At 46.6% G+C, this 12,500-nt stretch overlaps 2 protein-coding genes across 3 annotated transcripts in view; both read right to left on the minus strand.

The window, feature by feature from the left end:
• Positions 1 to 200, minus strand: part of shisa4 (shisa family member 4) — a 17,167-nt gene extending 16,967 nt beyond the window's left edge. For both annotated transcript variants that reach the window (XR_012983013.1, XM_076268128.1), the window contains exon 1: positions 1 to 200. This exon is cut by the window's left edge and continues 173 nt beyond it. The gene's annotated coding sequence lies outside the window, so the exon portion shown is untranslated.
• A 1,754-nt stretch (positions 201 to 1,954) lies between these two features.
• The window catches only part of ipo9 (importin 9), a 25,382-nt gene continuing 14,836 nt past the window's right edge, over positions 1,955 to 12,500 (minus strand). Inside the window, exons 15-24 of the mRNA XM_076267902.1 lie at positions 12,084 to 12,310; positions 11,603 to 11,751; positions 11,201 to 11,329; positions 10,069 to 10,344; positions 8,149 to 8,315; positions 7,015 to 7,148; positions 6,636 to 6,755; positions 5,736 to 5,843; positions 5,444 to 5,520; positions 1,955 to 2,423 (exon numbers count right to left, since the gene is read on the minus strand). Of these exons, the coding sequence (XP_076124017.1) occupies positions 2,313 to 2,423; positions 5,444 to 5,520; positions 5,736 to 5,843; positions 6,636 to 6,755; positions 7,015 to 7,148; positions 8,149 to 8,315; positions 10,069 to 10,344; positions 11,201 to 11,329; positions 11,603 to 11,751; positions 12,084 to 12,310 (1,498 nt within the window). The 3' untranslated portion in view covers positions 1,955 to 2,312. The remainder of the gene's footprint in view (positions 2,424 to 5,443; positions 5,521 to 5,735; positions 5,844 to 6,635; positions 6,756 to 7,014; positions 7,149 to 8,148; positions 8,316 to 10,068; positions 10,345 to 11,200; positions 11,330 to 11,602; positions 11,752 to 12,083; positions 12,311 to 12,500) is intronic.

The raw sequence follows: 12,500 nt of genomic DNA on the forward strand, positions 1-12,500 counted from the left end.
AGGAGCGCTCGCTCAGTTCGTGATCCACATGAAATGTGATGAGTGTCGGATGATACACGGACCGTGACGCGGCAGCCTTTCGCGGCGTTAAAGGAGACGAGCACGAAGCAGCGCGATGTGCATCACTGGAATTGGCTGATTTCAACCGTAGCCCGTCATTCTTTTACACTTCGCGTGTGCAGCTTGTAGCCAAGCAGATATCAGGCCTGTGTGTTTTTGGTCAGCTGTCAAATGTGCGACTGTGCCTTAGTAGGTTAGGCTTTAGCCTAGGTCTACTGTCAATAAAAGCACGCAAAATTAAAAAGTAGGCTATGGAAACATCGGTTAATATTTTAGGGCTAGCTACTCCAAAACGTTGTGATTTTAATATGAATCTCAATATAATCATGGTTTCACAAGTCACCATCTGGCTCAAGTTCTAAGCACATAGACTAAATGTGTAGATGTCCGAGGCTAATGTTACAGTGTAACCACTAAGGGCTAGATCCAATGTAAACATCAAGATTTGTGAAGATCCTGTGATTGGATAAAACAATCAAATAGCTCAAACGACCCCTTCAGTAGAAATTGAATTCAATACATGACTTCAAATAATGACCACAATCTTACATGGACTTCTAGGATTTACAAGAATTCCAGTCATTTTTAAAATAGGAATGTCCATTGTGTCCAAGACATAATATCGTCATGATTAGGCTACACAAAAGCCACATCCCTGCCAGGTTTTGCTGTGGGCAGGCAGGTTATACAAACGTCCCATTTGCTACTGAAGGCTATTGTTTGTCTAACATCTTTATTTCTTTGGATTTAGCTATTTCTCTACTGAACTTCCAGTTCCAATGGAACCATTTAAATCTGTTTACTGACCAACAACTCAACATTTAATGTGTTCAGAGTGACTGTAAACAGCATTGCAAGTAAACAGTGTAAAACGATGGCATCCTGTGGACTGTTTAGATGAGCACTTCCTGTGGACTGCTTAGATGAGCACTTCCTGCTCGACAGAACTGTTGTCTGTACAAGTTTAAAACCCTCTGATTATCAAAACAGTGTCTGATTATCAAAACAGTGACTTCAGCTGTTGAAAATCCCCCAAAATATGTGACCACGGCGTTTACACAACAAAGGAGTGATTTCAAACCTCATATCTATCATAGCAGTAGCTTTAACTGATAAAGATGACCTCTAACTGGCCTCTACATTGGAACTCCGCAGGTACAGAAGGTTCAGGAGTAGGCCGCTCGGAACATTAAGTTAGAACCCAGAATGTGGAACAATAACTTAGAACCCAGAATGTGGAACATCAGTGACAGTAAATAAAGCCCACAGAATTCTCCTTTCAGAAATTATGTGTATAATTATAGACAGAACAGGCTGAAGAAATACAGGTCATAGAGTGAAAATGTTAAAACAGCACGAAGGGTTCGCCACAGCGTGCACTAGGAGCACCACACCTTCTGAGACGCCATTTTGCACAGAGGTGGAGATGGACCAGGATACGGAGGCTGGCGCTTTATTTTCAAAATACATCTCAAACTCCAGTGGGTACAACAACAGCCGGAGTGCTCCGCGTCACCACGGCAACAGTGTCGATCCCCAAGACCCGCCCGCCCTTCCCAGGGGTGACGAGGACCAATAAGAGCATTTCATCATCAGAGAAATTCACATGAACAATATAAGGCCGCCGACATTTCATGAAAACCGCGAGTTTGAAGTTCATTTGACAACCAAATGTCTCTCTTGTCTTCTTCCACAGAAGATCCACAATGTTCCGAATCAGCGAGGACTGGGACCCGTGGTGCTCAGCGTAGATCAGTCCGTGTTCTTATGGGCAAACAGGACGTCTGGGCCCTTACTTCCTCCCCCCCCACCCCTCCTGAAACTCCAGTCTCTTTTAGAATTCATCACAAGAGTCCTACAACCCCCCCCAAAGTGACCCCCCCCCCCCCCCCACTCCACATCCTCCAGGAAGTGCTGGTCTGTCCGTAACATGACGAAGAGTGAGGATGAGGATGAGAGCCTGTCAATCATCTCCATTTCCCTAAACACTGCTCCTCTGGAAGGATGCCCCTAGAGGCGGAAACGGAAGCCTCAGGGTTGCATTATGTCTGTGTCCGGTGTGTATATGAGCTATGGGCATGTGTGTGTGTGTGTGTGTGTGTGTGTGTGTGTGTGTGTGTGGAGTATGAGGAGTTTGTGAGTGTGTGTGTGTGTTGTGTAAAGCAGAGTACGAGTTCTGTGAGGGTGTGTGTGTTGAGTAGAGCAAGAGGAGTTCTGAGGGGTGTGTGTGTGTGTGTGTGTGTGTGAGAGTGTCACAGGCCGATGCCTTGCAGGACCCTCCTCTCGGCCTCGTTCAGATGTCCTGAGAACATGCTGTAGCACGGCTGCTGGGAGAACTGGGTCAGGAAGTCCGTCAGGTACGCCTGCAACACACACACGCACGCACGCACGCACACACACACCATACACACACACACACACACACACATGCACACACGCACGCACGCACGCACACACACACCATACACACACACACACACGCACACACACACGCACGCACGCACACGGATGAATTGACATATTCTACAGCTTAGATATTCTAGTTTAGATCAGAGATGGACAACTTTGATTATAGAGAGGGACACAAATATTTTCTTGTCGCTGTCAGGGCACCAGATGTGACTTGCACGTCCACCACTGGGATATCAGGAATCAGGAGTATTAAATATATATACTCTATGTCTGAAAGCTTTATTAAACCAACATGCATTAATTTAATGTTTAATATTGCTTCTATTTATCAATGAACTTGAAATAAACTAAAACATTTTTCACATTCACAATAAACTTTTTTCCCCCACTGTAACGGGTCATTCACAATAAACCTTTTTCCCCCACTGTAACGGGTCATTCACAATAAACCTTTCCCCCCCACTGTAACGGGTAATAGTGACTCTTGTACAAAGGCTCTGTAAGTGTATCTTTACCAGGGTTCCCGCTCTAATGGCTTCTACACACAGTTGCGTTCCGTCAACGCATGCCAGTGGGTGTTCCCGACGGTTGCTATGCAAATGACTTGAAGCATTCCTGAATTTCCCCTTGGGGATAAATAAAGTATCTATCTATCTATAAGCGCTTTCAGATATAACCTCCGTGGGTAAATGCGGAGGTTTGTCAAACGGAGGTCCTACCCTTCGGATGATTCAGATATGATGCTAACCTGCGGACCTAATACTGACCTTATACGGACTTATGTGTGAACGACATACACGCACATTACATAATCTCCGTGTGGTTGTCGAGTGAGGGGTGGGGGCTTGTAGAGTTCACAAGCTGCGAGATATGACGCAGAATATATGCGGCCGCTGCCTGTCACAGCTGCTTTTTGTTTAAAAAGTGTAGCCTATGCATTATAGGCTAAAGAAGAGAAATCTATTGTGCGTAGGCTAATACTTGAAGTAGGATAGTCACGTAAGTGCGCACATACAGTATTTGTATGTGTGCTTCGAATAAACACATTTATCTGTTTTCAACGTTATGTACCAGAATCTGGTTTGCGTTGGAGAGAGAGCATGCACACACTTTATGGTAGGCTACCAGCCAATTCAGTAGGCTAACTCCAGACTTCAAGGCCATCATACAACGTTTTTAAGCAACAAACAAAATACTAACATAACAGGGAAGTTTTCATGGTTTATTGAAATGGTTTATCTAGCATTATATGATTTGAATTTAGACAGCTACGCCATTTCAGCGCGGTGTATGAGTAGGCCTAAGAGCGAGAAGTTTTATAATGCCCTTGCCACTCCGACTCATCAATAAAAACTGCGCGCACACACACCAGACCAGCACTTGACTTTACATCATTAAAGTATTTCAGTATATTGCTTTTCTGATTGTCAAAACCACACCTAACTTATGGCGTCTCCACTCCACAGCAAAAGTGTCCTAACCACGTTACAGCTGTTTCTATCTGAGCGACTCCAATAGTGAAAGGATTTCAGTGTCATATTTCGGTGGCACTAGCTAAGCTGTCGTGGAACTCGAGATGACATGTCTACTGATAGGCAACAGGTCTCACCAACACGAAATTCTAATTGCAAAAGATGCATCCTACCTCATCTGTTGTAGGCTACTGTAGTTATTCGAAATTGGGCTTTTCACAATCCGACGATATATCCAAAGTGCGAACTAGTTGGTGATGGTCTATGAAAACTGCCAGTAGGCTCTGCATGCTACACGGAGTTCTGACAGGGCTGTGCATGGCCTAATAAGCAGGCAAGATATAACCCACGATCGCCATGGTTTCGTTGTCAATTCGTGTTTGTGGTAATAATGACCGCAACAATAAAACCATCTGTATCTTACGATCTTCATCATTTTTGACAGATCACCAGCCTCCTCTGGATGGTCATATGCATAATTAGCCTATAGCCTACCTTTAGTTTTCATTTCATTTTAAACACGAATCTACTGTCTTTACTGCCGGGAGAGAAAAAAATCCTGTATTCTTTTCTGTAGCCTAATTCTGCCTAAGGCTATCAATGAACAGAAAACCGTGTTGGCTAACAATTTATTAAATACTCCTGTTATTGTCGTCAACGACGTCGCTGTAGGCTACTGCCTTTTCAGCGCCTTCTGCTCATGATGATTCAGTCTTTTGAATTCGTTTGGCCTTGCCATGCAGTTGTAGGCTACAACGTGCCATTCCCTTCATGTGTTCTATCATGTAGCTCCGTGATGTCTGCATCTTTCCAGGTCGGAGATTTTCTAGACAGCACTATGCCACTCCATCATAACACTGGCATTTAAGTCAGATCTAACCACATGGACACACAAAAGAAACGTCACCAACACGCCCTCTCACTAGGTGTGATTTTAACCGCATGTTCTACTTCTCGTTCAGACACAGCACATTTACATAATGTCCAGAGGAAATACTAGGGGGGGAGTAATATAAACACCGGGTGAATTCGGACTTCCATATGACCGGTTATGTCGTTCAGATATACGGCCCCACCGTTTAACATCGGCAGAACCTCCGGTCTTACACATATGTCTGAAAGCGCTTTATCTATTTGATTGCTTGGTGCCGTCCGTCGATTGGCTTGATTGGCCGGTGTCGTCTGACGGTGCAGCAACAGCTGAACTTTTCAACGCGAGCAACGGAAGAAATGCGACGCAACGGACCCACAATTCAGTTCGTCAACGGATGACGTGAGCCCATGCAAAGTGAATGGGATGCGTCTCCAGCACTGCAACGCACGCAACTGTGTGTAGAGGCCGTAAGTCAAATGTAAAATTCCATGACTTTTCCCTGACAGAAATCATGAATTTCCATGACCAATCAGGAAATAAAAAAATGGCCATTGAAAAAACAGGTAGGGCTAACTACAACCACTCAGTAATGGAAAAAGCTCATAACTTTAAGGCGTTTGTTTACCTGAAGGTCAATCTGATAAATGGGGTCCTTTAAGGCGTCTGGGTCGTCCTCATCATCGTCGTCATAGTAATCATCATCTGAGTGGAAAAAAAACATTAGGGGGAAGACAACCAACAAACCTGATGTGATTTTACAGGAAAGTCAATATATACTGTATATATATGAATGACAGGAGTGTGTACTGAACTGGGCGTTGAGAGTATGAGTGTGTGTGAGTGGATTCTCTGTAAGTATGCTATGGTGTATGCTGTGGTGTGTGTGTGTGTGTGTGAGTGTGTGTGAGTGGTATTACCATATTTATTGGAGGAGATGAGATCTGAGAGCAGCTGTCCATGCAGGCCTTCATCTTCCTCCTCATCCTCCTCTTCCTCCTCCTGATCCTCCCACATCCCTCCTGACTCTACACACACACACACACAACCAAACAATATAGCTGAACTGACATGTATACCTTCCCAATCCTTGAGGCCCTAGCTACAGACATCACACTCCACTGTGATGTCGGTATCAAACACACACACACACACACACACACACACACACACACACACATTCCATGACACACTCTAGAATCTGTGTGCAACATGCTGTAGCTACAAAGTGACCAAACCACTGGAATGTCAAACACCATGCTCACTTCTATGAGTCAATGACTTGCTTGTGTTTTATTCTTTGCTTTCCCACTTCTATGAGTCAATGACTTGCTTGTGTTTTATTCTTTGCTTTCCCACTTCTATGAGTCAATGACTTGCTTGTGTTTTATTCTTTGCTTTCCCACTTCTATGAGTCAATGACTTGCTTGTGTTTTATTCTTTGCTTTCCCACTTCTGTCACACGCTGGTGTGTGTGTGTTTGTTTCTTTTTTAAGTATATTTTTGGGGCTTTTTGCCTTTATTTGTATAGGACAGTGAAGAGTGAGACAGGAAGTAAGTGGGAGAGAGAGATGGGGTGGGACCAGGATATGACCGCAGGAGAGAGAGATGGGGTGGGACCGGGATATGAACCTGTGTCCCCGTGGGCACTTGGACCCGTATATGGTATGAGCGCTGTAGCCTGTTGTGCCACAGCGCCCCCCGTGTGTGTGTCTTACCTTGACTCCAGTCGGCAGCAGAGTTGCGAGTGTGTGTGTGTGTGTGTGTGTATGTGTGTGTGTGTGTGTGTGTGTGTGTGTGTGTGTGTGTGTGTGTGTTACCTTGACTCCAGTCGGCAGCAGAGTTGCGAGTGGCATTGGCCTCCACCACAGACGAGAGCTCGTTGACGATCAGCTTGAAGACCTTCACCAGCAGCGGGATGTTGGTCCAACACTCAGGGTCTGACGGACACAGAGAGAGGAAAGTAAGTGTGTGAGTGTGTGTGTCTGTGTGCGTAGAGATAACAGATAAGATGTTCTGAAGAATCTTTGGTTGAAGGATACAAAATTAAGGTATCTTAGAAGGCAGAATTGTATACAAGTATTCAGACATAACTCAAAGCTTTACTGCCGCTGAATAATGACACCAGGAGTTTTTCAGTTTGGGACACAGCCTGTGTGTGTGTGTGTGTGAGAAAGTGAGAGAGGGATGTGCCCTTACTTTTTGCTGACTTGGATCGTGTGCGAATGCCCTCCTCCGGGGTGAAGATCTCGTCTCCCTTAACGATGATGTCGTGCAACCGCTTGTCGTTGGTGTTGAGGCCGTGCTGCAAAAGCTTACACAGCGCCACCGTGCTGCAGGGAGGACCAACAACACACTGATCAGTCTGGAGTGAGTGAGTGAGTGTGTGAGTGTATGAGTGATCGTGTGTGTGTGTGTGTGTGTGTGTGTGTGTGTGTGTGTGTGTGGGGTGTGTGAGCGTTAAAGTCCTTGCTGTAACATCTCGCCATGCCTTTGGCACATAGCTGGAGTCATTATTTTATTCTGTAAATCAGGCTTTTAGGCCAAGCGTACTTGCGCATACAAGGAATTTGGTCTCTGCATTTATCCCATCCGTGAATTAATGAACACACAGAGCACACAGTGAACACACAGTGAGGTGAAGCACACACTAACCTGAAGCTACAGCGGCACTCAGGGAGCAGTGAGGGGTTAGCTACCCTGCTCAAGAGCACTTCAGCTGTGGATGTGGGCATAGGAGAGCAGTGCTCAACCACTTTCCCCGCCCACATTTTTCCTACTGGTCGGGGAATGAACCGGCAACCCTTCGGTTACAAGCCCGAAGGCCTAACTAGTAGGCCACGGCTGCCCCAATTTGATTCTGACATACTAGATGGATTCAATAGCTGTTAAAATGAGGCCACAATGTACTTAATTTTTCAGGGTTGATTTGCTCACTGGGTATATGCCAAACTAGCCTGACTACTAGCGTGGCTACTACTCACCTACAGTGTTTCTGGTGACTACAACCTTTGCTGTGACACTCACTGCAGTGCACGTGTGTGTGTGTAGATAGATAGATAGATAGATAGATACTTTATTGATCCCCAGGGGAAATTCAAGGTCTCAGCAGCATACATACAACACAAACACATTCTTTAACAGCAGAAAGAGTAATTAAAGTATATAATATAAAAACACAACTAAGCAGTAAGGACGGTAGAAGGTAAAGAATATGCTAAATATACTAAAAAATAAATAAATAAAATATACTAAAATACAAATTATACTAACTAACTAACTAACTGTGTGTGTGTGTGTGTGTGTGTGTGTGTGTGCGTGTGTGTGTCTCACCTGACTTTGCCCTCGTACTGGCCATAGAAGAGGTGCTGTCGGCTCATCCACTCGGCCATGACGAACTCCAGGGCGGGTTTCCCCGTGGGGCCCGGCAGACTGCACAGGAATTCCAGCAGCGGCTCCAGCTGGGAGTGGACCAGGTGTGCAAACACCATGATCAAAGACTACAGGAAATAAAACACAATAAACACCATGATCAAAGACTACAGGAAATAAAACACCATAAACACCATGATCAAAGATTACAGGAAATAAAACACCATAAACACCATGATCAAAGATTACAGGAAATAAAACACAATAAACACCATGATCAAAGACTACAGGAAATAAAACACCATAAACACCATGATCAAAGATTACAGGAAATAAAACACAATAAACACCATGATCAAAGACTACAGGAAATAAAACACCATAAACACCATGATCAAAGACTACAGGAAATAAAACACCATAAACACCATGATCAAAGACTACAGGAAATAAAACACCATAAACACCATGATCAAAGACTACAGGAAATACAACACCATGATCAAAGACTACAGGAAATAAAACACCATAAACACCATGATCAAAGACTACAGGAAATAAAACACCATAAACACCATGATCAAAGACTACAGGAAATAAAACACCATGATCAAAGACTACAGGAAATAAAACACCATGATCAAAGACTACAGGAAATACAACACCATGATCAAAGACTACAGGACATACAACACCATGATCAAAGACTACAGGAAATACAACACCATGATCAAAGACTACAGGACATACAACACCATGATCAAAGACTACAGGAAATATAAACACCATAAACACCATGATCAAAGACTACAGGAAATAAAACGTATAAAAACGTTAAAAAAAAAAGTATAGCCAACCAAGCTCAAGTAGCTCAGTATAGCAGGACGGACCTTACGTAGGCCTAAATTAGGACTTTAAAAAATATCGGTGCAAATTTTCGGCCAGAATTATGTTATCGGACCGATAATAATATTTTAATTTTTTCACTTATCGGCTAATAATATATCGGCCGCCGACATATCGTGCATCCCTACCATGATCAAAGACTACAGGAAATAAAACACCATAAACACCATGATCTAAGACTGCAGGGAATAAAACACCATAAACACCATGATCAAAGACTGCAGGGAATAAAACACCATGGTCAAAGACTCTAGGAAATATAAACACCATGAACACCATGATCAAAGACTACAAGAAATATAAACACCATATACACCATGGTCAAAAACTAGTACAGGAAATAAAACGCCATGAAAACCATGACCCAAGACTGTAAGGAATAAACACCATGATCAGAGGAATGAACAGAGACTAGGCAAAGTCCTTTGAGGCTTTTTGGGCTCTTATCGGCATCTATTTAGGCAGAAATGCGCACACGCAAGACTTCACGACACCAATCTTGCTCCAGCAGCGAGATCACAACACATGATTGGCACGATGTCTTCTCAACACACCACATTATTGGCTCAATGTATTCACATGTCGACATTTTGCCGCGGAAGGGGTGTGATATGCGTAGACAACTGCCATATTGGCGTTACAAACTAACCCCGTGCATTTCTATGGAGGATCTTTAGAGTGCTGTGTCTCCTCATTAGAAAGTCTCTGGACTAGGTAAAAGGTCTAGGTGAATGAGAGGTGTAAGATTGCTGGAGTAGATACATGATGGAAGATAACTCTGGAGCCCTGTGGGAGTGCTGTGGGAGTGCTGTGGGAGTGCTGTGGGAGCGCTGTGGGAGTGCTGTGGGAGCCCTGTGGGAGTGCTGTGGGAGCCCTGTGGGAGCCCTGTGGGAGTGCTGTGGGAGTGCTGTGGGAGTGCTGTGGGAGTGCTGTGGGAGTGCTGTGCCTCAGCAGCGCCCCCTGCTGGCCTCTCACCTGCATGACGCTGAGCGTCTCGGCCTGCTGCATCTTGCTGAGGATGGCCCTGAGGATCTGGTCCAGCTGCTCGCCCAGCTGCGTGCCGGCGTGCGAGATCAGCGTGGACACCAGGCGGCCCACGAAGGCGGCCGTGAACTCGGACGTGCGCGGGTCCAGCAACTGGTTGACCACCTGCATGACGTACCAGAGGCCGCTGTGGCCCTGTTCGTCCTGCCAGGCCGCCACCTGCTCCAGCGCCACCGACACGTACGCACGCAGACACTCACCCCCGTTCTACAGGCAGAGCATGCCACAGGGACAGGAGAGACGTGGGAGAGACAGGGGGTGTGTGTGTGTGTGTGTGTGTGTGTGTGTGTGTGTGTGGGAGAGAGACGGTGTGTGTGTGAGAGAGAGACGGTGTGTGTGTGTGTGTGAGAGACAGGGTGTGTGTGTGTGTGAGAGAGACAGGGTGTGTGTGTGTGTGTGTGTGTGTGTGAGAGAGAGACAGGGTGTGTGTGTGTGTGAGAGAGACAGGGTGTGTGTGTGTGTGTGTGAGAGAGAGACGGTGTGTGTGTGTGTGAGAGACGGTGTGTGTGTGTGTGAGAGAGACAGGGTGTGTGTGTGTGTGTGTGTGTAAGTAAGAGAGAGAGAGACAGACAGACATACAAAGGCAGGGAGAAGTGGAGAGAAGGACAGATGGACAGAAGGTTAGCTGTTGTGTTAGCAGTTAGCAGCTGTCTTATGTACATGTGTGATAAGGGTGATTGTGTTAGCAGTTAGCAGCTGTCTTATGTACATGTGTGATAAGGGTGATTGTGTTAGCAGTTAGCAGCTGTCTTATGTACATGTGTGATAAGGGTGATTGTGTTAGCAGTTAGCAGCTGTCTTATGTACATGGGTGATAAGGGTGATTGTGTTAGCAGTTAGCAGCTGTCTTATGTACATGTGTGATAAGGGTGACTGCACACTAATCACACATCCAGGAACAGGGAGTAGCACCCGATTATGGGCTCTGGACTGAAAGAAATATTATTCTGGGTATGACGAGGCACACTGCACTCATGACCAGGAATATTCATTCTATTATTTGTAATAATACAGGGTCTATAGAGGGTTTGCAGCATGTGCTCAGTGGCGCCCCCTGTCTCACCTGCATGGTAGTGTTGTCGTCGGTGCGGAGGGTGCACTGCGCCACAACAGGGAAGGCCTGGCAGATGAGCATCTGGGACAGAGGGGGCTTGGTGTGGCGCACCACCGTTGTCAGGATGTCGATGGCCGTCTGACAGGACACACACACACACATACGAAAAATACAAAATCACCCTTCGAAAGAAGTGGGCATACAGTACAGGCCAGCTGGCTGCTTGTGCATCTTAGGTATTATGCAAAGCTGACAGAAGCCCTTCCTTCACTCACTCACACTCGTAAGCTGACACAAGGCATTGCCTCACACACACACACAGACCACACACACACACAGACCACACAGACTACACACACACACACACACACACAGACCACACACACACACACACACAGACAGAGTTCTCACCGCGCAGAGTCCGGCGGGGATCTTGTCGGGCGGGGCCTGCATGATGCTGACGAGCGTGGGGATGAGGCGCATCTGCATGGGGTCCTGGCACGCCTCGATCTGGGACAGCTCCTTAAAGATGTCCAGCGCTAGGGACGCCACCACCGGGTCTGAGAGGAGAGAGGAGTGAGGATGGAGCGGAGACGGCTCCCTAGAGACGCCACCGGGGGGCGCTGTGACAGGAGAGAGGATGGAGCGGAGACGGCTCCCTAGACGCCACCGGGGGGCGCTGTGAGAGGAGAGAGGAGTGAGGATGGAGCGGAGACGCCACCGGGGGGCGCTGTGACAGGAGAGAGGATGGAGCGGAGACGGCTCCCTAGACGCCACCACAGGGTTTATGGAGCAGTGGACGGGGGTCTCCCCAGAGTAAGGCTTGCTGAGAGGGCAGATCTTGCTGTTAGTCTGCATAAGTGTGTGTGTGTGTGTGTGTGTGTGTGTTTACCGTTGCTGTACTTGAGGAAGATGGCGATGGTGAGGGGGCAGATCTTGCTCTCGGCGCTGGTGGTGAAGGCGGGGTCGACGGTGCAGACGATGCAGAGCGTTTCCATGACGAGGGTGAGCACCTCGGAGCTGAACTGGGCGGCCAGCTGCACCAGACCATCCAGCACGTTGGGCAGGAACGGCTGCAGCACGTGGGTGCTCTCCGACATCTTCAGCTGGTCGCAGTACCTGCAGGGGGCAGCACACCTTCCACCGTCAGCACATCCACTCACCACATCTCACCTCCCCAACACACACACACATCTCACCTCCCCAAACACACACACACACACACCACATCTCACCTCCCCAACACACACACACACACACACACACACACCACATCTCACCTCCCCAACACACACATCTCACATTACCA

The sequence above is a fragment of the Alosa pseudoharengus genome, unplaced genomic scaffold (genome assembly GCF_046254945.1).
Source record: "Alosa pseudoharengus isolate Yale_2024_CS ecotype anadromous, Long Island Sound unplaced genomic scaffold, YU_APseudo_1.1 YU_APseudo_1.1_scf_5, whole genome shotgun sequence".
Classification (NCBI taxonomy): Eukaryota; Metazoa; Chordata; class Actinopteri; order Clupeiformes; family Clupeidae; genus Alosa; species Alosa pseudoharengus.